We start from the raw sequence: 24,762 nt of genomic DNA on the forward strand, positions 1-24,762 counted from the left end.
TGGTGATATCGTGAACAAAACGACTCGAGGCTTTATCAGGTTTTCTGTTGACTACTGCACATGCTGTATTGTCGCTGTGGTGCTGGTGACGTCATCAGTGACCAGAAGACTCTTAAAGAGACGGTACACATTAACTAATACTGACAGCACAGGTACTGCAAAAAGATATTATAAACTCCCCAATTTAGTCTTAGACAAAAGATACGGTCAAGACAGTATTCCGTAGTGTTTTAGTGCAAACGTGATAAGAATGTTATGTTTTGGGTTGATACTTAATTGTCTCGACTTGCTGAAGGTAACAAACGCCATGCTAGCTAGTTGCTAGACTAGCCCAGTAAAGTGATATCCTCTCATAGAAGATTGTAAACATTTCATAGTCATGTTTTGGCGATACATGGAGGTGTGGGTTTATGTTGTAAGAAAAGTGTTAATATTACTATTTTACGAGGAGCTATTTTGTGGTAACTTGTTCAGATAATTGTTCAGTTGTCGCCATTTCATGCCTGTTGCTGGTACTGCGTCTTAGGAAGTGTGCGCATGCGTGAGACCACGCATAGTGTATTAAAGCCTGTGTATGGGATAAAACAGTTGTGCAGGTGGGTATAGATAAATGGTTCAGATGCGGTAATAGGCTGGTTATTTCCGTTGTTGTGAAATTGCTATTTTGACAGTAGCCTATGTTGATGTTTGAGTGATGAAAAAAAACAATTTGATTTTACAAATTGTTACACTTTTTATTCTGTATTTATTTTACTTTACAATGTGGAGAATTTATTCAACTATTGAGACCGGAAATAAACTGGCGCGAGCTTGAGTGACAACGTATTTTCGTCGTGCCTCTCTTTTTGATTCACAGATCCACAGTGCTGTTTAGCCCGTGTATCATTTGCTGCCGCTCCGGATATCCCCTAGGTCCGGAGCCGGTAACAAGTGCAAAGTCCAATAATAAAGGAAACTACAGAGAGACGGTAGAAGTGTTTTCCCGCTATGATGATTTTCTGGCTGCTCATTTGAAATCGTCCACTGTGTTTTCTGGGACATCTAAGACCATACAAAATGATCTGATTGAAGCCATTGCTGCTACCGTTCAGCAGATAAAAAGTGAGACTGCGCCTTTAATTTATTTTATTTTATTTTTTAGTTGCTTCACCAAAGGTCTTGGTCAACAGCTGCCACTGGTGAAGACTAGTGCAAGTGTAAATGTAACCGAGTGTGTGCTTAAGTCACATAGTCTTGAATCCAAGTAGGCAGTCATCTGACACGAGCAGGGGTCGTGCGAGTGTTCATGGCTTAAGTGTTGTCCTGTTCAGGAACGGAGAAGTAGTGACTCGGTAGATCCCGCGATGAGCTCATGCATGTGTCAGGCAAAGCAAGTGCATGACCTTTAGCTAGATTGGATGCATGCCATTTCTTACCATCAGCCAATAGATAGTGCATGGGCCAATTTTCTTTCTAATCTGCATTGGCTGAGTGTCCTGTGGGTGCGCCTTAGGAACAGTCAATGTCTTCTTTACAAATACTCTTGAGAATAGTTGGCTGTCTCTTTTCAAACCATGTCCAAACTTCTACAACGTGGAAGAGAAGTTCAACCATATCAGCATTCCAGGTCTCCACACAACTGTTCACATCGATGAAGTCACCTGAAGAGGAAAAGGGAGACCATGTTGGATGTGAGGTGTTCAAGAGGACAAAGGATGATGAGAAGTTGGCTCCCTCTGTTGAAGATGCCATCCACCTTGATAAGATGGAGGAGGGTTTCTGCAAGGATGAAGAGAACAATTGGGTAGCTCCTCTTCCTTTCACACAACAAAGATACCGTTTGCTCAAAAACAAAGCTGAACCACTAGAGTGCTTTAGGCCATTACAACACTTTCAGTAGAACGCCTGAAATGAAAGACCATTTCTTTGGGTTCATGGAGAAGACACTAGAGAAAGGCCATGCAGAGGTAGCTCCTTTACTTGAAAAGGATGAAGAATGTTAGTATTTACCTCTTTTGAGGTCTACCATCCAGGGAAACCAGGCCAAATCAGGGTCATCTTCGACTTGAACTCTCAGTATACTGGAGCATCTCTTAATGACATCCTCTTAACTGGCCTAGACCTCAACAACAACCTCCTCGGAGCACTTCTCCATGTTAGAAAAGAAGCTGTTGCTATTACTGCAGATATACAGCAGATGTTCTACTGTTATCTTGCCCAGCCTGAAGACCGAAACTCCATGTGCTTCTCCTGGTACAAAGATAACGACCCCAGTCAGGAAGTTATTGAGTACAGAATAAAAGTTCACATCTCCAAGAATAGCCCTCACTGGTTGTGGCAATTTGTGGCCTCAAACGAACAGCAAGAGAAGGAGAGTCAGTATGGAATAGATGCTCGGCAATTTGTAGAAAGAGATTTTTTCATCGACGGTGGGTTCAAGTCATTGCCTACTGCAGCGGCTGCTACTGATCTCCTATGAAGGACGCAGAGGATGTTGGCTTGCTCTAACCTGAGGCTGCATAAAATTGCCTCGAACAGTGAAGAAGTAATGAGAGCATTTCCTCTTGAGGATCATGCCAGTGATCTTAGGGACCTGGATCTTGGCGTCAAAACGTTTACCTACGCAGTGCAGTCTTGGATTCAGCTGGGACCTCAAGAGTGACACGTTCACATTTCATGTGTCAACTGAGGAATAGTGGGTCCCATATCCATAGCGCTGAACTCTACTATGGCATCTGTTATGCCTCTTTCTTCTCTCTATTACTGCTTTTTGGAACTGTAGGGTTTGCTGTGTAGTTTTGGGTGTGGCTGAGGATGTTGAAGGTAGCAATGCCTGGGGATGCACCTATGGACAAGTTATTGGGATTTTTTTTTATGCCAATGATTGCCGTAGCCCCAGATGTTCCCGCGTGACTCCTTATGTTTTGTTTTAACTGATCGGATCAGTTGCACCTATTTTGCAAGCAAAGCAGGTGCACGTTTTTATCACATGTAGCATTACTGTTTAAACGGCGGGTAAAAGCATCTTGATAATGGCGCCCAGAAAACAGACATGAGCTAAGCTAAGTTAGCTAGCTAGCATAGTCTCGGTTTTTTACATTCAGGTGGTTTATCGTGCTGGTTGTGCCACCGTGGTAGGCCAGTTTCACACTGCGTACTTGGCACACTGCCTTGTCGTCGCTCCATTTAGAGTGTCACCACACAGCTGAGGTCTTCCCCATTTTTTTGTTTGTTTTTCTCCCCAATTGTATCTGGCCAATTACCCCGCTCTTTTGAGCCGTCCCGGTCGCTGCTTCACCCCCTCTGCTGATCGGGGGGGGGGGGCGCCCCGACCGACCAGAGGAGGCGCTAGTGCAGCGACCAGGACAAATACCCACACCCGACTTCCTACCCGCAGACACGGCCAAATGTGTCTGTAGAGACGCCCGACCAAGCCGGAAGTATTTTGTGTTCCTTTAACGGCCAAGGTGAACTGAAGTGTGACGTCACTGCTGTGCGTGAGAGGGATGTCAGGTACCGCAGCCAGGGGCGGAGGTGGACACAGTCTTGCCACCCCTGTTGCCACCCCATTTATAAATCAGATAATATGTTTTTAAAGTATGTTTTATGTACATGCATGGTGAAGGTCTATGAGACCCGCACCAAACTCATCTCAAACAGAAGTCGCCGATTTAGAATCCCCCTCCCCCTCACAGGCGCGGATCTACGGAGTGGCAAAGGGGTGGCAGCTGCCACCTCTGGAACACAGTCTTGCCACCCCAGGAAAAAATCTCTAGATCCACCACTGACCGCAGCTAAGACAGTATGTATGTTAACTGTCTAATTAAAAAGTATAAATATAGTAGAAGAATGTACAAATGTTATTTTGCAGTTAACCTTAATTGATAGCCTACATTAGGCAAAAAATAAATAAATGGAAAAACAAAAAAGCAAACCCCCCCCCAAAAAAAACGACTATCCGAATCCCAAAATTGAAATAGAATACCTAGCCAACGAACGAATATCCGAATACTCGGGTATTTGGGTCAAGCCTTAAAATCAGATGAATATACCCCCTTAGATGCAGATAAATGACGTAGTGGTATCCTAGGAAGACGGGGAGTGTACTGTCAGTAGTGAGAACAAGACGTATAGCTGAGCTCCATAGACCCTTTTACAGCCTACGTCATCGAATGTATGCGCGCGCATTTAGGCAACGGAAGTGAAACGCTACCCCCAAGTCTCCCATTCATTCCCGGATTCAGACGAGGAAGAGGAGATGACAGAGTTTATTCAGAAGTATAAGCAGCATCAAAATGTGCGGTTGTTGTGTGTTTGGCTGTACGAATCGCTACTCTACTAACAGCGGACTGAAGTTTTACCCAATCCCGACGGGATCACGGCCATTTCAGAGCCACCGGAGGCGCCTCCCTGTGGCTGCAAGCCATCAAACGTATTGATGAAAACTGGACTGAGGACCCGATCCAGATGCTGGCGTTTGCAGTGTCCATGTTCTCTCAGGTAAGTTATCTGTCTACTCTGTGGTTTCACCGGAATGCCTGGTTTAGATGGAGACTAATATCTACAGTAAGCGATAAGCAGCGTTAGCTGCTATTATCTGGCTAATGTGGTGTGTCTGGCTAGTTACAGGTGAGGCGTCACTGGACTCACAGAATCCTGATTTTGTGCCCTGTGTGTTTAAGTACACAAAACAAAGTCCGAAACCCGAGGCAAAGGTGGAAAGGTCAGAATAATTAGGCCCAACACTTCCTAATGGTTTTAGAATGACTTTTCCCCTCTTTGATTTCATGCTATTCAGTGCACTCTGGAGCTTGCAGCTGCTGGTTTGAGAAAATGGGGCTGTATTACCAATATTGACAGTCTTAAGGTTAAAGTGAAGATAGGGATGTCTAAGATAGGATTTTTCTCCAGTTGGCATTATACCCAGGGGGGCAAAACCCAAATTTTTTGGGGAAAACGCGGGTCGGATGCTGTAAAAGGTTGTTCACCAGAAATCATATCTAGGACCTTCAGGGATCACAACCTGGGTGGACAACCCGAAAAATAAGTTGCAGGAAAGCTTCAGGGAGCGTCCAAAGTTGCCCACCCTGCCTGAACACAACCATTTCAGGTAGATTGGGTTAAAATTTTAACGAATAGATATCTTCATGAAAATCACAGTGTTGATTACTCACATTGAGACAAACAAAAAATGTATTGGAAGTTTTATGAAAAATGTTTTTTACCAGAGTAAATGACGCATATATAATTAAGTATGCACCAATTTGCATAAACACCACATAACTGGTGAACATGGTTTTACGGACTTGTTGTAAAGGGTTGTCTACCAGAAATCCTGTCTAGGACCTTCAAGGATCACAACTTGGATGGACAACTTGAAAAACAAGTTGCTGGACAGCTACAGGGAGGGTCCATGGTTCAAGAGCAGCATAAGTCGTGACATCCCTGCACTTGAAGACTTTGGTGAGAACCCTAGCGATACCATAACCGATGACCTTCTCAATCAGGCGCGGGACCTCACCATATCAGTGTACACATCCACAGCTGATCAGTTTGAGGGGGCCGATCTGGGCAAATTGAGAGTGTACAAGTTTTTGAACAAGTCAACTCTATTAAAGCTTCTACCCCCAACAGAAGATGCATTTATGCTACACCTGAAAAGGGCTGCGCTGGCAACTATCATTGACAAGAATGCACATATCGCCAAGCCAGAAATTCCCCCATGCACTGAATTTGGTTGGTCTCTGGTTGATGGACATGCAGTTCCTGTTCCGGCAACAAAGCCAGCCTGGCCTGTCTCAATGAAAACGACAATCTCATGTGCATGTGTCAAGGGTTGTCAGAAGAACTGTTCATGTGCAAGGAAGGCAGTTCCGTGCTACATCGGGTGCCGTTGCCAAGGACTGGCAAGCAAATGCAGCAGAATACATACTGCTAGAGTTGAGAGCAATGATAGCAGCTGTGACTCAGAAAGCGAGTGAGAAAACATGGGCACAGTTCTATAAAAGATTTCTTTAAAAAGTCCTGCTTTTCAAATTCTGGGCTAACTTTTTGTGCTTAGCATATTTTGTTCAAAGTATAAATTATTTTGTTTGTTTCATGTGTATACTAAAGCATATACCCATCTCATTGTTGTCCTTTAAGGTCCTAGATATTATTTATTTATTTATTTTAAATAATTTGTTATAGTTTTGGCACAGATAATTATTTTGTGTTCAGTAAGTATATTGTGTTCAATGTATAAAATAAGAAATAAATCTTACATTATTTACAGTTACAGGAATTTTGTTTGTTTCGTGATTAATATAGGCCCATCTTATGTTTGTACTGGGAACAAACCAAGGTATAAGATCAGAGCATATTTTCTAATTTCCATAAGCTGTCTCAATATGTCTTTACTGTGAACTCTTACAGAGATATTAATTCACAAGGAGGATTGTGCAATATGACCCAACCAGCTTTGGCACTCCCTGTAGCATTTCAGCAACTTGTTTTCCAGGTTGTCCACCCAGGGTGTGATCCCTGAAGGTTCTAGAAATGATTTCTGCTAGACAACCCTTTACAACATGTTTTATTCATTCCCAACAAGGATTATGCAATATGACCCAACCAGCTTAAATGACTGTTTTCGTATGGGGGAGGGGCATGTTTGGGCCCTGTGTGTGACAGGGCCCAAACATGATATGCCCAATGACGATCTGAACCTGAGGTACACTCAGCTTCAGAAGGACTATGTCAACCTGCAGCAGGAGTGTGAAAAACTACGGGCTGAAAATGAGAAGCTTAAAGAGGAGCTGCAAAACTCTACGTTTTCCTATGCCACTAAATAACAGACAGTGTAAAAAGAATTAGCCAAAACCTCTCTCTACAGGATCTGTAGTGAGCAGGTTTTGATATGTAATGAGCGCGCATGCGCGAGTGTGGAGACTTGAAGATATGCCTAGTAAAAGGTCAACGTTATGCCTTGGTCTCCGGTCCATTCATTACTAATATAAGTACTATAAAGTACAAGACATGGTGTCAGAAGTCGTCGTCCTCGCCTCTGAGATAAATACAATCACCCGACGCAAGTGAGCGGAATGATCCGTGCAGTTTGATTACGTGAGAAAAGAGCTTCTGAAGTGGCCGAGTGAGCTAGCAGAGCTAACGCTAACGTGGAGCTGCGTTGATGCAACGTTTGAGAGGAGCATCCGGAAGGTAAAACAGAACGGATTCTCTATTTTCAATAAGTCCGCCTGAAGCATTTGACTTGTGAGACTTTGGTAGTGGCCTAATTGGATGCGAGGTTTAGAAAGATTCCGCATAGCGGCAGCAGGACTAAATGCAAAGAGTCAAGAGTGTCAAGCTAACTCGCTAGTTTACACTATGGGAGACATGGCGGAGGACGTTCTGAACACGTCTGCACTGACGGAGGAGGACAAGATAAGTAGGACCAAGTAAAGCAAGCGTGCATAAACATCTCATATGCAAGCATACTGTGATCTAGGAAAGAGCTAAATTCAGCAAACGTAGCCAGGATCCTGGTGAGACGGCTGAAGCGTTATTACTGCTGTGCATCAACTGGCTGAGCATGGTCAGTATGGACTTCTCCAAGACAAGATGATCAGAGACCGCCTTGTCGTGGGTACCAGAGACCATGGACTTGCAGAGAAGTTACAGCTAGATTCTGAGTTGACACTCGTGAAAGCTGTCACACAAACCGCCAGAGTGAGGAAATTAAAAAGCAACAGCCTGCATTGAGACAGAGTAGCACAGATGGCACAGAGGCAAACATGGATGCAGTTAGATTCAAGTTCAAACAGAAATACTCTCCACACGGAAAAGTGGTTTTAAACCAAAGGAAAGAGGGCAAAATAATGCAAATACTAAATGTGGCAGATGTGGGAAGACACATGAAAATTCATTCAATGCATGTCCCGCGCGCACTGCTGAGTGCAGGAAATGTAAGAAAAGGGGGCATTTTGCCGCTGTTTGTAAAACGAAAATGAGAGTGGAAGAAATGAAGGAAAATGACTTGGATGAAAGCGTAGAGACATTGTTCCTGGGCACAGTGAATTGTACAAAATCCAACACATTCTGGCAGAACTCGGTTGCAGTGAATGGTCAGCAGATGACGTTCAAGTTGGACACGGCGCTGCAGTGACAGCTATCCCGGCACATTTGTATTCACAAAAGGGACATGGAAAGCTGCTACTGACAACCAAAAGACTGTGTGGACCAAGTAACTCTCCCATAGACGTGAAGGGACATGTTGCTGTGGATATTAGTCACAGTGGAATTGTAGCGAAGCAGCAGGTGTATGTTGTGTCAGGGTTAGTGACTCCTTTGCTTGGCTTACCAGCGATACAAGACCTCTGCCTGCTCAGCCCTGTGCAAGCTATCACAGCAGCTGAGGTAAGCTACAAAGAACAATATCCCAGAGTTTTCACAGGCTTAGGTAAGCTAAAGGGAGAATACAAAATTAAATTAAAAGAAAATACCACTCCCTTTGCCCTCACTGTGCCACGCCGTGCGCCATTGCCCTTAAGCGGAGAAGTTCAAGAAGAGTTAAAAAGGATGGAGGAAATGGGCGTTATTTCTCCCATAGAGGAAGCTACAGAGTGGTTCTCAGGAGTGGTCGTAGTACCAAAACCTAATGGAAAAATTAGAATATGTGTCGACCTAACCCGCCTGAACGAAAATGTGTGCAGGGAGCGACATATTCTTCCAGCTGTTGATGAGACGCTAGCTAAGCTAGCTGGAGCTAGGATTTTTTCCAAACTCGATGCCACTGCCGGTTTTTGGCAGGTGGCTTTGCACAAAGATTCAGCCCCACTCACCACCTTCATCACACCATTTGGCCATTATTGTTTTAATCGGCTTCCCTTTGGAATATCATCCGCGCCAGAACACTTTCAGAAGCGTTTAACGCAGATGTGTGACGGCCTAGAAGGAACTTTGTGTCATGCGGATGACATCCTGGTGTTCGGTGCCACGCTCAAAGAGCACGATGACAGGGTGCATCAAGTGTTGCAAAGACTGCAGCAGCGGGGCCTAACTCTGAATGACAAATGTCAGTTCGCAGTGAAGCAGATCAAATGTCTCGGACACGTTGTCAGTTCAGAGGGCATACAAGCAGATCCTGAGAAGATTAGGGCAATTAGAGAGATGCCACCACCCAAAGATGTGGCTGACGTAAAACGCTTCATGGGGATAGTCAACTATGTGGGGAAATTCTCTCCTAACAACGCAGAGCTCACTGGGCCAATCAGAGAACTCCTGAAAGCAGAAAACATGTGGATGTGGGGAGCAGCACAGCAGTGTGCTTTTGAAAAGGTGAAAAACGAGCTCAGCTCATCTACCGTCCTTGCCCAGTACAGTCCAGAGAAACCAACCAGGGTGTCAGCAGACACATTGTTTTACGGATTAGGAGGGGTCTTATCTCGGCTTCAAGAACCTGGAGATGAGGCCAGTGGCTTTCATATCTCGCAGCATGACTGAAACAGAGTGCAGATATGCCCAAATTGAAAAGGAGGCCCTTGCTGTCACCTGGGCTTGCGAGAGATTTCAGACCTACCTCCTGGGCCTACACTTTGTGATGCGAACCGACCACAAACCGTTAATCAGTCTTCTCAGCTCAAGGCCGCTGGATGATGTCCCGCCTCGTATAATGCGCTTCAGATTGAGACTTTTACGTTTTTCCAACTCAATCGTACATGTACCAGGGAAAAATCTTATTGCAGCTGACGCTCTATCAAGAGCTCCACTCCAGCGTACTACAACAGAGGAAGACCTTGCGCTTCAGAACGACATCACAGCTCAAATCAATGAGGTCATTCAGCAACTCCCGGCCTCACCTGAAAAGTTGCTACAAATAAGAAGAGCACAAGAAGAAGATCCAGTGTGTAAGCAGCTGTCCTCCCTGATCCCCACAGGTTGGGAAAGAAGCAGTTCTGCACCACAGTTAAAGCCTTTCTGGCAATACAGAAACGACCTGTTGATGGTGGATGGCCTGTTGATGAAAGGGAAGAGAATACTGATCCCAGCAAGCATGCAACAGGACATCTTGGACAAAATTCACCAGGGTCACCAGGGATGGTGAAATGCATGGCCAGGGCCCATGAAGCAGTGTGGTGGTCTGGGCTGACAAAACAGATCAGAGAGAAGGTACGTCAGTGTGAAATTTGTGCTAAAGAGAGTCACAATGCCACAGAACCTCTGATGACCGCACCCTTGCCATCATGCCCATGGGAACGGCTAGCAGCTGACTTATTTGAGTGGAAGAAGGGTCAGTATTTAGTAGTCATTGATTACTATTCAAGATACATTGAGGTTGCCAATTTAACAAGCACTTCAGCAACAGCTGTGATTGTGAAAATAAAAGTAATCTTTAGCTGCCACGGGGTGCCGGATACACTCGTCACAGACAACGGACCGCAGTTTGCTGCTGCAGAGTTCGCAGACTTTGCTAAAGATTACAACTTTCAACATGTTACCAGTAGCCCCCGTTACCCGCAAAGCAATGGGGAAGCTGAACGTGCAGTAAAGACTGTGAAATCCTTGTTGCAGAAGAGTGAGGACCCTCACAAAGCGCTTATGGCGTACAGAGCAACTCCTCTTGCCCATGAAGTATCACCGGCACAGCTCCTGATGGGGCGCAACATCCAAACACCCCTTCCGGTGTGTCCACGCACTCTCAAACCAGCATGGCCAGACTTGAGAGCTTTTGAGTTGAAAGACCAGGAGCTTAAAAGACAACAGGCTGAAGGACACAACAGACGACATAGAGCACGGGAGACACCACCACTCCAGCCAGGTCAGAGAGTTTGGATACGGAATGTTCCACACACAGGAGTCGTCTCTGGATCAGCAGGGACACCACGTTCATACGTGATCCAAACCTCAACAGGCAGTCTCCGAAGAAACCGTTCTCATTTGAGAGTAGTGCCTTCACCGTCTGGAAGCCAGCCGGACTCTGGACTACACACCAGAGTTGGCAGGGCAGTCAAGCCTGTTAAAAGACTGAATTTGTAGTTTAGCGTTGTGAGTATACACGGAGCAGAATAACCTCCATACCACAACAGAGAGGATCAGGTAGTCTACCCTACCTCTCAGTTAGGTTGTGTACTTGTTCATAGGTCAAAAAAAAAAGGAAACGGAAAATGGGATGTGAAATGTGTGTCTAAATATGAGATGTGAAATGTGAAGTTCATTTAACTAGTTTACATATGCTCACGTTTACAGAGATGTTTAAGGTGCCAGCTGTTCCCCTGCCTTGTTGGTAAAATCAACATTAGGCTTTATTAACATATGATTTAATTTTTCTGTAAAGATCCTGAAAGTATCAGTTTAAAAGGGGGAGGTGTAGTGAGCAGATTTTGATGAGTGTGCATGCACCAGTGTGGAGACTTGAAGATATGCCTAGTAAAAGGTCAACGTTATGCCTTGGTCTCCGGTCCATTCATGACTAATATAAGTACTATAAAGTGTAAGACAGATCATCTATTGGTTGTGCTAATGAAATTAAGGCTGGGCCTAACTAATACTGATTTAGCCTATAGATTTAAGGTATCAAAAACCACCTTATCAAATATTTGTCGGAGCTGGATACCTGCTATGGCCATAGTCCTCAAGCCACTCATTAAATGGCCAAGTAAGGGAGTTATACTAAAGAACCTGCCTAAAATCTTCAAGCGAGACTTTAAAAGATGCCGGTGCATAATAGATTGCACAGAAGTTTTCATTGCTAGACCCAGTAATCTGACTGCCAGGGCTCAGACATGGTCAAATTATAAACACACCAACACCATTAAATATTTGATTGGCATCACTCCAGCTGGAGCAATTTAATTTCTGTCCCCTGGTTGGGGTGGGCGGGTTTCTGACAAGCAGATAACAAAGGAATCAGGGTTTTCAAACTTTTGGAGCACAACGATGAGATTCTGGCAGATAGGGGATTTCTAATCCAAGACGAACTTGCAGTTTATGGTGCTGTCACAGTACATTTGTTCCGGCCGGGGAAAAAGTTCCGGATAATGTGAAAATGGCGTTCTAATCAGCTGTTGGAACTTTAATAATTTGCACTCCTGTGCTCGCGCTAATAACCATTCCAGCCCTATCACAGGACACTGGAATGAGTAGACATTAGAAATACATTAGAAATACTGTATTTTCTAAGTATTTTGGATGATCTACTCCATGTTATGTTATAGCCTGTAATAAGGGTCATAGCGCTCTTGCAAAACCAATGGATGCACATAACTCCACCATTAATGAAGTTAGAATAGGCTACCCATCACCTATTGTTAGCAGTCTACGTTACGTAGTATTGTATTTACTTACACACACCATGCTTCAAAACGCGAAAATGAATGGTGAGTCCGACTGAAACATCATCTCAAGACGTCTCTTATAATTGTAGGCCTACTTAATTAATGTGTAGCAGTAGCCTACCACCTCCTACCTGCAGATTACACAGCCCATCATCGGAGGCATCTAGAGCTTTGCGGGGCTTCTGAAGTGTAAGCCCCGAGAAAATGTCTTCCCAGTTTCTGGCATATAGTAGACCTATGCCATACTTAATGTTTGACCCCTGAACATTCCCCCCCCATATCCGTACAGGTACATGAACATATAACTTAATAACGTGGGTTTATTTTACGCAAATACTAGTAAGGATGATCAAGCAACACATGAAGACACCTTGAAATGTTGATCAAGTATAGGCCTATTCATGGATGACAACCAAAAACTATGCCCTTATTCTCTGAGATTACAGGCATGAACCTAGAAATAAAATCTCTTAGTCACATAAGCCCTTACCTTTTCAAAGTATTCAGATCTAGCCTTAGTCATAGCCTATTGCTATATTCTTCCAAATGCTTAACCCTCACAAGGACTTCAAATTTGTCTGACTTCAAAAACTTGTGCTGTACTTAACAGTAGTAGCATACTGTAGTAACCAACGTTAATTCAAGACTTTGTTGTCACCTGGTCAATACTGGAGTCATCGTCATCATTTACTGGCGACAATAGTTTATACTACGTAAAAGTTACAGTCATAGACATGAAACATGACATCAGTATTGAATAGAACATTAAGTGTTAAGGGGCAAGAATAAAGTAATCTTGTTATATCAAGCCATTTTTGTTATTATACTATACATTAAGCCATCTTTTGACTTACAATGTCATACGGTAAGGAGTATGTTATCTGAATAATGCAATAATGAACAGACACGTTTTCACGTTCAACAACATGTATAGCCTTTTTTTTCTTGTCAAGTACAATTCAAATATTTTTCGATAGCCAACACAAAAATAGAACATGTGTGATTAAATTGTTCAGGTGGAACAGCCAAGAGCAAGTATCCTTTTCAGTCATCTTCTTAGCTGCACGTTTTGTCTGGGTAGTCTGGACTGGACTTCATCTGTTTATGAACCTCTGCAGGGAAGCCTCTGTCTGGAATCGTTCTTGTTGTTTGGTGTGTATATGAGCACATTCAGACAGACACAATAGGCTAAAGCGTACAAGGCCTGGTTTAGTGAAAAGCCCCCTCACCAATGTCAAGGTACAGGCCTGAGAGAGGGTTTTTTTTGTTGTTGACATAGATAGATAAATTAATAATCCCTCTAACTGATTGTAACACTTATCATTCATTTTATCATCAGAACTGATTGTAACAATTCTGGATGCAACCTGCAAGAGAACTTGAAAAATGATTAAAATAACAAACATACATAACAAAAATCTTGCAAAGAGTGTAGAAGTCGATGTGGCAAACTGATTTATCATTGTATTCAATAAATACTACCAAGTTCAAGTATGAGCTCTGCATACAACCTGCAAGAAAAACTCAAAAGAAACATCAGCGCAGCACAACAACAGTACATCGAGGGCAAACAAACTGCGTGACATCGTGAACATAACTCAAACAAAACTGATGAAAAAGTTGTCCACACCTTCTGCAGACAACAGGGTCTTTACCTTGACGGACTGCCCATTGCAGTGCCAGTGGATGTCCACCTCCATGGTGTGTCGTGGAGTTGGTGGGGGATTTCTCCAAAACTCGGGGAATGGTGTCAGGAAGCCGTTCTGGAAACAAGCAAAACGATGATCACGCATGTCTCTTTGCTCATACCTCATCCTGCATGGATCATCACCTCTACAGAGGGTGAGAGTGTTCGTGATGGTGAACAGCCCACAGTCTGTGCCGCCCTCCTGCTGCTGAACCTCTGGCAACTGCATGGTCACACTCTTCCCTTTGAAACAAGAGCAAGCCTGTGACCTGCACGACAAACTCCTGGCTGCATGCTGTGTAAAGTGAATCAAAAATGTTAATTTCACCCACCTTGCATCCGATATTACTTACCGTAACCCAGTGGTTAGCACAAACATTGAGGATTTGTACAAACCCCTGGTTGCTGGTGGCACAGTTGACAGCAGTGCCATAGAGGTAGTCGCATGGAGGCCGCCTATCATGGGGTACTGTGCCTTCAGGAGAGCCTGAGCGTGGTGGATGGCACGATCATCAAGCCAGGTCGGAGAGAGGAGCATGGCCCTGAACTTGTCCACCCTTGTGCTCAAACCAGCCGGTAAAGGCTGCCCTGACTGGACACCAGTGATGACAATGTCATCGTCCTGAAAGAGAAGAAATGATTAACTGGTTACATTGATGGTATGACTGAATCTGAGTGTACACTGTTATAAAATCTTTGTACCTCTAGTGTGTCTTGCTCAGTCACAGCTGTTCAGATCAATAGACCGCCCAGCCTCTGTCTGAGAAGACACTGCTGCAGAGTTTCTAATCCATGTCACCTATTGCAAATACAACAAAGTGAAAAGACTCAGTGGTAATTTCTTTGACAAAATTTGATCAATCATATCAACAACATCTTGCGAGAAGGTTTTCACTTCCACACATTCCCATATACAGTGAAACAGCGCCCCCCTTGCCTCACTACACTTAATACAGGTATCAGGAATATTGTCATTAAACTTGTGCAATTTAACAGGAGTTATATGTGTACGCATCAGCCATTTATACTGTAGAAGCTTTAGGTTGCTGCTAACTGTCTGTCTCTGGGCCTCTTTACATGCCTCACTCCATTCTTCTAAAGATATTTCCTCCTCTATATCTCCCTCCCATCATCTCAGTTTTGTCTCTGATGATTCATCAGATCCAGATACAAATAAGTCATACATAGTTGAAATTAAACCTTTATCATAACCGTGTTTTGTGACTGCAACTTCTAATATAGAAATGGTAGGAATGTCTAATGAATGGCTTTGACAGGATGTAAAACTACTTAGCTGAAGATATTTGAGAAAATGATTCCTTGGAATGTCATACTAGGTAGATATTTCCTCAAAGGACATGAATACTTCATCCTCCTCCCTGTACATTTCAGCCCATAATTTAAATCCCCTATCATTCTGCCCTGGTTTGAAATTGGCATTACCCCAAATAGGACTGAAGCGTGACCGGGACATATTTATATTCAAATACTTACAAGCATCGAACCAAATGTAACCAGGTTAAAATTAATGTTTTTATTTTATTTTGTTTGAGTATGAAATATCACCAAATCCTGTCTGTGTGCTGTTATTTGTGTTTACTACATTTTATTTTATATCATTATTTACTTTTATGTATGTTTTATAGCGACCGTCATATACGTGTACTGTCGCTTTAAGAGAGAGGTCTTGTGGGTACACGGAAGAGGGAACGTGGGAGAGGCCGTTTTTGTTTTGTGGGAGGAGTCTCAAGCAGCAATCGAGCCGAGCCACACGTATTTCTTACCGTAGGACAGTTTTGCTGGTTGAGGAGAACGTAACCTTGAGTATCCCTGTAAGAAGATACTGCAAGCTGTGGGATAAAATACTTGTTTATCCTTTCTTACATCGGAGTCCCGTGGACGGTTTCTCCTTCTAACGCACACGAGTGAAGTCCGGGCAGTGGTTGAACTTCGACCCCCACGTCCGTAAGAAACACCGCTCCCGCTGGAGGACTGGACGTTTGTCGAAGGGTTTGAAACCAAAAATAAATGGCAAGGTGGGCCAAATAGAGTCCTGTGTGTCCCCCCTCCTTCCTTGATCATGATGATGATGATGATGATGATGAGAGACTGAGGGCCCCCACAACACCTGGGGCCCCACCCAACTAGAACACAACGCAGAGCTAATGATGAGAGTGACGGGCATGCAGCAGGCTGACCAGAATAGAACAGCATAGGACTGCCCCCGTTACACAAACATCAATCATATTCAATATCATAGGGTTGTCTGTATTTTTCTTCAGCTATTTACAGTCTGCTGAATACAAATACAGGTGCAATGGTAAGCCCGGTTTAACAGAGCAGGCTTCCAGATCAATCCAAGCTGGGGGACTTCAAGATGAGAAGAAAAACATCATCGACCTTAATTGTGCTGCCCAGTAATACCATTGGATATTTGGACATTTCAGGCCTCCTCGATCATATGGTAGATACTGTAAAGATAGACGTAATCTAGGACGTTTATTTGCCAAATAAAGTTGGTAAACAGTTTCTTGATTTTCGTGAACACAGATGAAGGAGGGGGTATGGGGATATTCTGGAACAAATAAAGAAATTTGGGAAGTATATTCATCTTTAGGATATTAATCCTGCCGATCATTGAAATAGGTAAGGATGTCCAACGCTCTATCAAAGCAATACTAGCGTCCAGGATGGGCTCACAATTTGACTGAGCAATCTTATTCACCTCAGGGACAATTTTTATCCCCAAATATGTAAATGTGTCTGTTGGGTTGAAGGTAGAAGCATAAGCAAGACCATTCTTCCTCTCTGTTTCATTCAGTAACATTATAGATGATTTGGAGTAATTAACTTTATAACCGGATATTTTCCCAGATGTTTCAATAAGGCTTAGGAGCGCTGGGATAGAGTTATGCAGATTTTTAAGCATAAATATCACATCATCGGCGAAGAGTGCTACCTTGTGCTCCAGATGTCCCTCTCGAATTCCATAAATATCGCTGTGTGTCCTCACCGCTATAGCAAATGGTTCTGTCGCTAGGATAAAAAGTAAAGGCGATAAAGGGCTCCCTTGAGGGCAACTTCTACAAATGTCAAAAGGTTTAGAAACCTTACAATTCGTCAAAACTTCTGCAGTAAGCCCTGTACAAAGCAATCTTACCCATTTGATAAATGTATCCCCAAAGCCAAATCGTGTTAACACCTCAAACAGATAAGGCCATTCAACACGGTCGAAGGCCTTCTCTGCATCAAGTGAAAGTAAGGCCGTGTCAGGCGCCTCCCTCTGACTGTATAAAATATTGAGCACTCGTCTAACGTTATGAAAACCCTGTCTCCCTTGAATGAATCCGTTCTGGTCTTCCCCCACTACTCTAGGTAGAGGATCCTCCAATCTTCTTGCAAGAATTTTACAGAGTATTTTTGTATCAGAATTTAGGAGACTAATTGGACGCATATTTTCACATTTTGTATTTGGTTTCCCCGGTTTTGGGAGTAAAGTGATTAGGGCGCCCCTCATAGATGTAGGGAGAAGACCATTCTCAAAGGATTCCTGAAACATCTCCAAGAGGGGTGGTATTAATTTGGTTTGACATTTTTTATAAATGTCTATAGGGATGTCATCTGGACCCGCTGATTTTCCAGCCTGCATACACCCAATTGCTTCTCCAGGGTTGTACTTCTCCTTTCTGGAAAGATAAAACAAAATATCCTGGAATAACACCATCCGAACAAGTTACAAATGACTGACAGGTGTTAAGTTATACAGCATTAGTAAGATAGCCGTCTAACTATGCTTTGAAGTATCTAGCTGCTAGCAAGCTAATGTCTGACTATAGCTAACGCCATCGGTAGAGACTAGCTAACTGTTAAGTGTACAGACACCAAAGTATTAAAAAGCACCGTTGATTTAAATCACTTGTCAATTATATAAATAACAGTAGAACTGATGAGGATTATGTCCACAAAAGCAATGCAGTGGTGTTTGGAAACAGCAAATATGGCCAGAGGTGGGCGGGAGATAGGCATCTGTCCACCTCGCGCTCTTGTAGTCTGAGGTGACATGACGTCTCGTGACAAGAAAAAAACCTCACGTTAATGCACGAGCGCTCACCAGCCACCTTTCATAGTAACGGCCCTAGCAACGCTGCCACTGAACATTCTAACCCATACCGAACGCTACCGAGCAGCTGACTCGAAAGCCACTGTTGCGTCATCTGGAACTTTTTCCCCGGCCGGAACAAATGTACTGTGATAGCGCCACCCTTGGTATACCTCATTTCACAAAGCAAAAAAGCACTCTGCACAGGAGGTGGACTCCTCGAGACAACTGTCTCGTGTGAGGACACGTGTGGAACGAGTAATTGGACGATGGAAGAACTTTGAGATTTAGCAAACAGTAATTCCAGTGTCACGTGTTAACATCCTCGATGATGTTGTGATAGTGTGTGGCGCTCTCACAAACCTCTGCAAAAGTGTTGCTCCCAAAAAAATCTGAAAAATGAGCGAACTCTATCATTCATAGTATGTTGCCATTTCACAAACAGCACTGCACTCTGAACTGTCAGAACATGTAACATTGGTTTTGTTTTCCTCTCCAAATAATTTAGAACTGCAACTGTTAATTGAAAGCTGTTATTAAATATACATTTTGACAACACCTTGATCTGAGTCATTTATAAGAAAAATTGTGCAAATTCTCTGCTTTTAGCCTCTTAAATGTAAATATTTCTCTGGTTTGTTCCCTCCAGGACACAAAACTCAAGAGTCTTTGTCGTGGTATTTTACATTTTGTACATGACCACAGACAACATAGTTGTAAGCATCCAGTGACTTGTATGTTCGCAACTTCTCTCTTGCGTATACGCTCGGTTTCTCCACCAAATATGTATCTGTGGTGGACACGTATTGGGGACAGAATTCAACCCAGGAACTAAGGGTTAAGTCATGGTTGCCCTGGCAGGTTAACGCAGGGTTAAGTTCTGGTTGTCCAGCCAGTTTTCTGGTTATTCTTGCCACCTCCGCTCAGTCGAGCTGTGGTTTGGTTGTCTCTCTGATTTACCGTGGATTAAAGAAAGTTGCCTACACGGCTAAAGTGTGAACCTACGGTCTTCTCCGTTCCTTCGGCTCTACACTGGTGACCCCGACGTCGGTTTTCGGATAAGTTTTCTGAAACCACACACATTATGGCTACGAACGCCGTGGCAATTAAAATGCCGGAGTTTTGGGAGTCTTCCGCGGCTACATGGTTCGCGCAGGCTGAGGCACAGTTCGCGCTCAGAGACATAACAGCAGACGAGACCAGGTACTACTACGTAGTGGCAGCGCTGGGGTGCGCTACGGCTTCCAGGATAAGCGGTTTCATAACCAACCCACCGGCCGATGGTAAATACGCCGCACTTAAACATCTCCTCCTTGAAACTTTTGAACTGTCAACAACGGAGAGAGCACGTCGCCTCTTCGCAATTCAGGGCTTGGGAGATGGCAAACCATCGGAGCTAATGAGCAGGATGTTAAACCTACTGGGTCAAGAAAAGCCATGTTTCCTGTTTATGGAGCTGTTTCTGCGCAACATGCCGCCCCACGTCCAGACTGCGCTCGCTAACTCCACCATCACTGATCCCCGTGAGCTGGCAAAGGAGGCTGACCGATTCTTCGTCGCTACACAACGTTCCTCCCATGCTGGGGTGCTGGCTCCTACCTTCACTGGCCCCCCGCCGACATCGCGGGCGTGGCCCGACGGTGGCGCCACAGCATCAGACCGCTACAAGCCCTCTGGACTCTGTATGTACCACGCTCGATTTGGTGCGAAAGCTAAACGGTGCCGTTCCCCCTGCAACTACAGGCCGACGGGAAACGAGAGGGCCAACACTCAGTAGTGGCCATGAGTGTTGGCGATACGAGCAGGCTACTCTTCATCCTCGACACCATCTCCGGTCGGCGATTTCTTTGTGACACGGGCGCACAGAGAAGCGTGCTCCCTGCTACTGACGTCGACATCATGGGCGGGGAGCGGGGCCCCCAGTTGGCGACGGCTGACGGCAGCCCTATCCACACCTACGGCGTGCGGTCTGTAGAACTGTGTTTTGGTGGACAACGTTTCACGTGGGAGTTCGTCATGGCCAATGTAACGCTTCCCCTCCTCGGAGCTGATTTTTTGTGTGCTTACGGTTTGCTAGTGGACATTCAGAACAGCCGTCTGGTCGATGCCTTAACCTTCTCCTCCTTCACATGTACGCGGAGGGAAGCGGCCTATGCAGGTCTAGCCAACTCTCTCTCAGAGGCAGACAAGTTCAACCGCCTCCTCGCTGAGTTCCCTGACCTCACCCAGCCTACCTTCTCTGCACCCACCGCTAAGCATGGGGTGGAGCATCACATTGCTACGAAGGGGCCCCCGGTCTACGCCAGAGCCAGGCGTCTCGACCCCGCCAAACTCGCCATTGCCAAGTCTGAGTTCGAGCACCTGGAACGCATGGGGATCATCCGCCGCTCTGACAGCCCGTGGGCGTCCCCACTCCACATCGTCGCTAAGCCTGATGGAGGTTGGCGCCCATGCGGGGACTACCGCCGACTAAATGACGCCACCACGCCCGACCGCTATCCTGTCCCGCATATCCAGGACTTTTCTGCAAACCTGTCTGGCAAATGCGTCTTCTCAAAAGTCGACCTGGTCCGTGGTTATCATCAAGTTCCCGTGCACCCCTCAGACATCCCCAAGACAGCGGTGACTACCCCATTCGGCCTATTTGAATTCCTACGAATGCCATTTGGACTCAAAAACGCGGCCCAGTCCTTTCAGCGGCTGATGGATTCAGTGCTCCGTGGCCTTCCTTTCCTCTTCGTCTATTTGGACGACATACTCATCGCCAGCGCCTCCGAGGAAGAACACCTGTCCCATCTTCATGCCCTCTTCACACGCCTCAGCCAGCATGGGCTGATCGTCAACCCGGCGAAGTGCCGGTTCGGGCTGACAGCCATTGATTTCCTCGGGCATCGCATCACTGGGGACGGGGCAGTCCCCCTGCCCTCAAAGGTGGAAGCGGTGGCGGCCTTTCCGTGCCCCCAAACAGCTCGTGCGCTCAGGGAGTTCATCGGGATGGTGACATTCTACCACCGCTTCATTCCCCGAGCCGCCTTTATCATCCGGCCACTGTACGAGGCGCTGAAAGGCATGTCCCCCAACCAGGCGGTCGACTGGACAGCAGAGCGGGAACGTGCGTTCACCGAGACTAAAGCTGCGCTCTCCCAGGCTACCCTGCTAGCGCATCCTTCACCTACAGCGCCTATTTCCATAACCACGGATGCATCGGACTATGCTGTTGGTGCGGTTCACGAACAGTGGGTGGGGGGGGCTTGGCAGCCTTTGGCCTTTTTCAGTCGCCAGCTTACACCCCGAGAACGCAAGTATATTACTTTTGACAGGGAACTCCTCGGTCTCTGGCTCGCCGTCCGGCATTTCCGTTTCCTGCTAGAGGGCCGCGAGTTTACTGCGTACGTGGACCACAAGCCCCTCACGTTTGCCATGTCCAAGACGGCCGAGCCATGGTCCGCTCGCCAGCAGCGACAACGCTCCTACATTTCGGAATTCACTACCGACATCCAGCACGTCGCTGGTAAGTCTAACCAGGTAGCTGACTGCCTCTCTAGGGCAGTGATTGGAGCGGTCCACCTAGGCCTTGACTATGCACAGATGGCCGCTGACCAGGCCACGGACCCGAGCATCCTCCGTCTCCGGGCCTCCGACACGGGGCTCCGCCTGCAGGACGTTCCTTTCAGCGACACAGGTGTCACCCTCCTGTGTGACATCTCCACAGGACAGCCCAGGCCCATCGTCCCGCACAGCTGGAGATGCCCCGTATTTGAAGCTGTGCACGGCCTCTCTCATCCAGGCGGTAAGCCATCCGTGCGCCTGACCTCTGCTAAGTTTGTGTGGGAGGGACTTAAGAGAGACGTGAAAGCGTGGGCCGACTCGTGTGTTGCCTGTCAGCGGGCTAAGATACACCGCCACATTAAGGCGCCCCTGGAACGCTTCGCAGTGCCGGAGAGACGATTTGACCATGTCCACGTCGACCTGGTTGGTCCCCTACCCCCCTCCCATGGGTTCACCTACCTCTTCACTGTGGTGGACAGGACTACGCGCTGGCCTGAAGCTGTTCCCCTGGCATCCACGACGTCTGCTGATGTGGCCCGGGCTTTTATTGGGTCGTGGGTCTCACGTTTCGGTACGCCTTCCGACCTTTCATCTGACCGCGGGCCACAGTTTACCTCAGAGCTATGGAGTGCTGTGGGTGAGGCTCTGGGCGTCAAGCTTCATCGCACTACCGCCTACCACCCTCAGGCGAACGGCCTATGTGAGCGCTTCCACCGGTCCATGAAGGCTGCGCTTCGGGCTACTCTCAAGGACTGCAACTGGGTCGACAAGCTCCCATGGGTCATGCTGGGCCTGCGGACCGCCCCGAAGGAAGACCTACAAGCCTCCTCTGCGGAGCTGGTGTACGGCACGCCGCTGCGAGTCCCAGGCGATTTCATGCCCAATGCAACGCGTCCCTGGTCAGCTGTGGACCAACGAGCCTCCTTGCTGGACGGGGTCAGAGCTTTCACACCCGTCCCTACCGCCCAACACGGCGCGCCGGTGTCCCAGGTGCCCCCAGGTCTGCAGTCAGCGGACTACGTGTTCATCCGTCACGACGCACACCGCCCCCCTCTGCAACCCCCTTATGACGGCCCCTTCCGCGTCCTGGAACGGGGAACTAAGCACCTGGTGGTAAGATTTTGGGGGCACGGCCGAGCATGTTTCAGTGGACCGAGTTAAACCCGCACACCTGGACTTGACGCAGCCGTTGGAGTTAGCCCAACCTCCTCGTCGCGGTCGTCCCCCGGCTCCGCCTCCTCCCCCTGTGGAGGCCCGAGCTGCCCTCTTCTGCTCCTCAGGCCGACCTCCACAGGCCCGCGTCAATGCCTCCCAGAGACACTCCGGCCCCTGTTATCCGGAGCCGCCGCGGGGGGACGACAGGCCGTCCGCGGCTGCCTGACTTCGATTACTAGGGCGAATTCTGGGGGGGCTCATGTGGTGGACACGTATTGGGGACAGAATTCAACCCAGGAACTAAGGGTTAAGTCATGGTTGCCCTGGCAGGTTAACGCAGGGTTAAGTTATGGTTGTCCAGCCAGTTTTCTGATGATTCTTGCCACCTCCGCTCAGTCGAGCTGTGGTTTGGTTGTCTCTCTGATTTACCGTGGATTAAAGAAAGTTGCCTACACGGCTAAAGTGTGAACCTACGGTCTTCTCCGTTCCTTCGGCTCTACATATCTATATATCTGGCCACTGGATATTAGGCCACTTAGTAACGTCTTCCACCCACTCAGTAATACCACACGGATCTGGAAGTCGGGTGCCTTTCGCCAAAGTTAATTTATTCAGGTAACTTTCGCGATCTTTTGTCGTTAATCCCCTTGCATAGTTTGACAAACTAGCTAACTCCGCCATACTCCCGTTGCCTAAGTGCGCGCGCATCCACACCTACATCATCACTGTTTACAGACAGTAAAAGGGTCTATATGCACCATCTATTTAAAGGACTTTGTAACATTGTTTTGAAAAGCGCTACATAAATAAAGTTCATTATTATTATTAATGGTTTCGCTGATGGCGTCATCCTGATGGGGTGTTCTCGCTATTGCTGCACAGTTTAGGCAGGAGGAGGAAGCAGGAGCATGGTGGAGCATCGTTTGTACACGATGAGAGTATCCGCCGACATCCGCTACATTTCAGCCATTTGAGAGTATTGTCAGTAGGTTAATTTGCGTTTAGAGCCATTCGAGAGTATTGTCAGTAGGTTAATTTGCATTTAGAGCCCTTTGAGAGTATCGTCAGTAGGCTAATTTGCATTTAGAGCCCTTTGAGAGTACTGTCAGTAGGTTAATTTGAGTTTAGAGCCCTTTGAGAGTATTGTCAGTAGGTTAATTTGAGTTTAGAGCCCTTTGAGAGTATTGTCAGTAGAGCCCTTTGAGAGTATTATCAGTAGGTTAACTTGAGTTTAGAGCCCTTCGAGAGTATTGTCAGTAGGTTGATTTGAGTTTAGAGCGCTTTGAGAGTATTGCCAGTAGGTTAATTTGAGTTTAGAGGCCTTTGAGAGTATTGTCAGTAGGTTAATTTGAGTTTAGAGCCCTTTGAGAGTATTGTCAGTAGGTTAATTTGAGTTTAGAGCCCTTTGAGAGTATTGTCAGTGGGTTCATTTGAGTTTAGAGCCCTTTGAGAGTATTGCCAGTAGGTTAATTTGAGTTTAGAGCCCTTTGAGAGTATTGTCAGTAGGTTAATTTGAGTTTAGAGCCCTTTGAGAGTATTGTCATTAGAGCCCTTTGAGAGTATTATCAGTAGGTTAATTTGAGTTTAGAGCCCTTTGAGAGTATTGTCAGTAGGTTAATTTGAGTTTAGAGCCCTTTGAGAATATTGTCAGTAGAGCCCTTTGAGAGTATTATCAGTAGGTTAATTTGAGTTTAGAGCCCTTTGAGAGTATGGTCAGTAGGTTCATTTGAGTTTAGAGCGCTTTGAGTATTGCCAGTAGGTTACTTTGAGTTTAGAGCCCTTTGAGAGTATTGTCAGTAGGTTACTTTGAGTTTAGAGCCCTTCGAGAGTATTGTCAGTAGGTTCGTTTGAGTTTAGAGCCCTTTGAGAGTATTGTCAGTAGGTTTATTTGAGTTTAGAGCCATATCTAATGTTGTGCTCGGACATTTTGAGTTTGGACAGTTTTATATCTGATTGTATGGAGGTAAACTCTTGTAATTGCC

The 24,762-nt window shown here is 46.0% G+C and overlaps 1 protein-coding gene across 1 annotated transcript in view; it reads left to right on the plus strand.

Moving 5' to 3' along the window:
- The first annotated feature begins 1,630 nt into the window (after positions 1-1,630).
- LOC130123879 (cytochrome P450 7A1) overlaps positions 1,631-24,762 on the plus strand; it is a 57,432-nt gene continuing 34,300 nt past the window's right edge. Inside the window, exons 1-4 of the mRNA XM_056293203.1 lie at positions 1,631-1,783; positions 2,000-2,358; positions 4,371-4,479; positions 5,310-5,509. Coding sequence (XP_056149178.1) covers positions 1,631-1,783; positions 2,000-2,358; positions 4,371-4,479; positions 5,310-5,509 — 821 coding nt within the window. The remainder of the gene's footprint in view (positions 1,784-1,999; positions 2,359-4,370; positions 4,480-5,309; positions 5,510-24,762) is intronic.

Source organism: Lampris incognitus, chromosome 14, assembly GCF_029633865.1.
Source record: "Lampris incognitus isolate fLamInc1 chromosome 14, fLamInc1.hap2, whole genome shotgun sequence".
Lineage (NCBI taxonomy): Eukaryota > Metazoa > Chordata > Actinopteri > Lampriformes > Lampridae > Lampris > Lampris incognitus.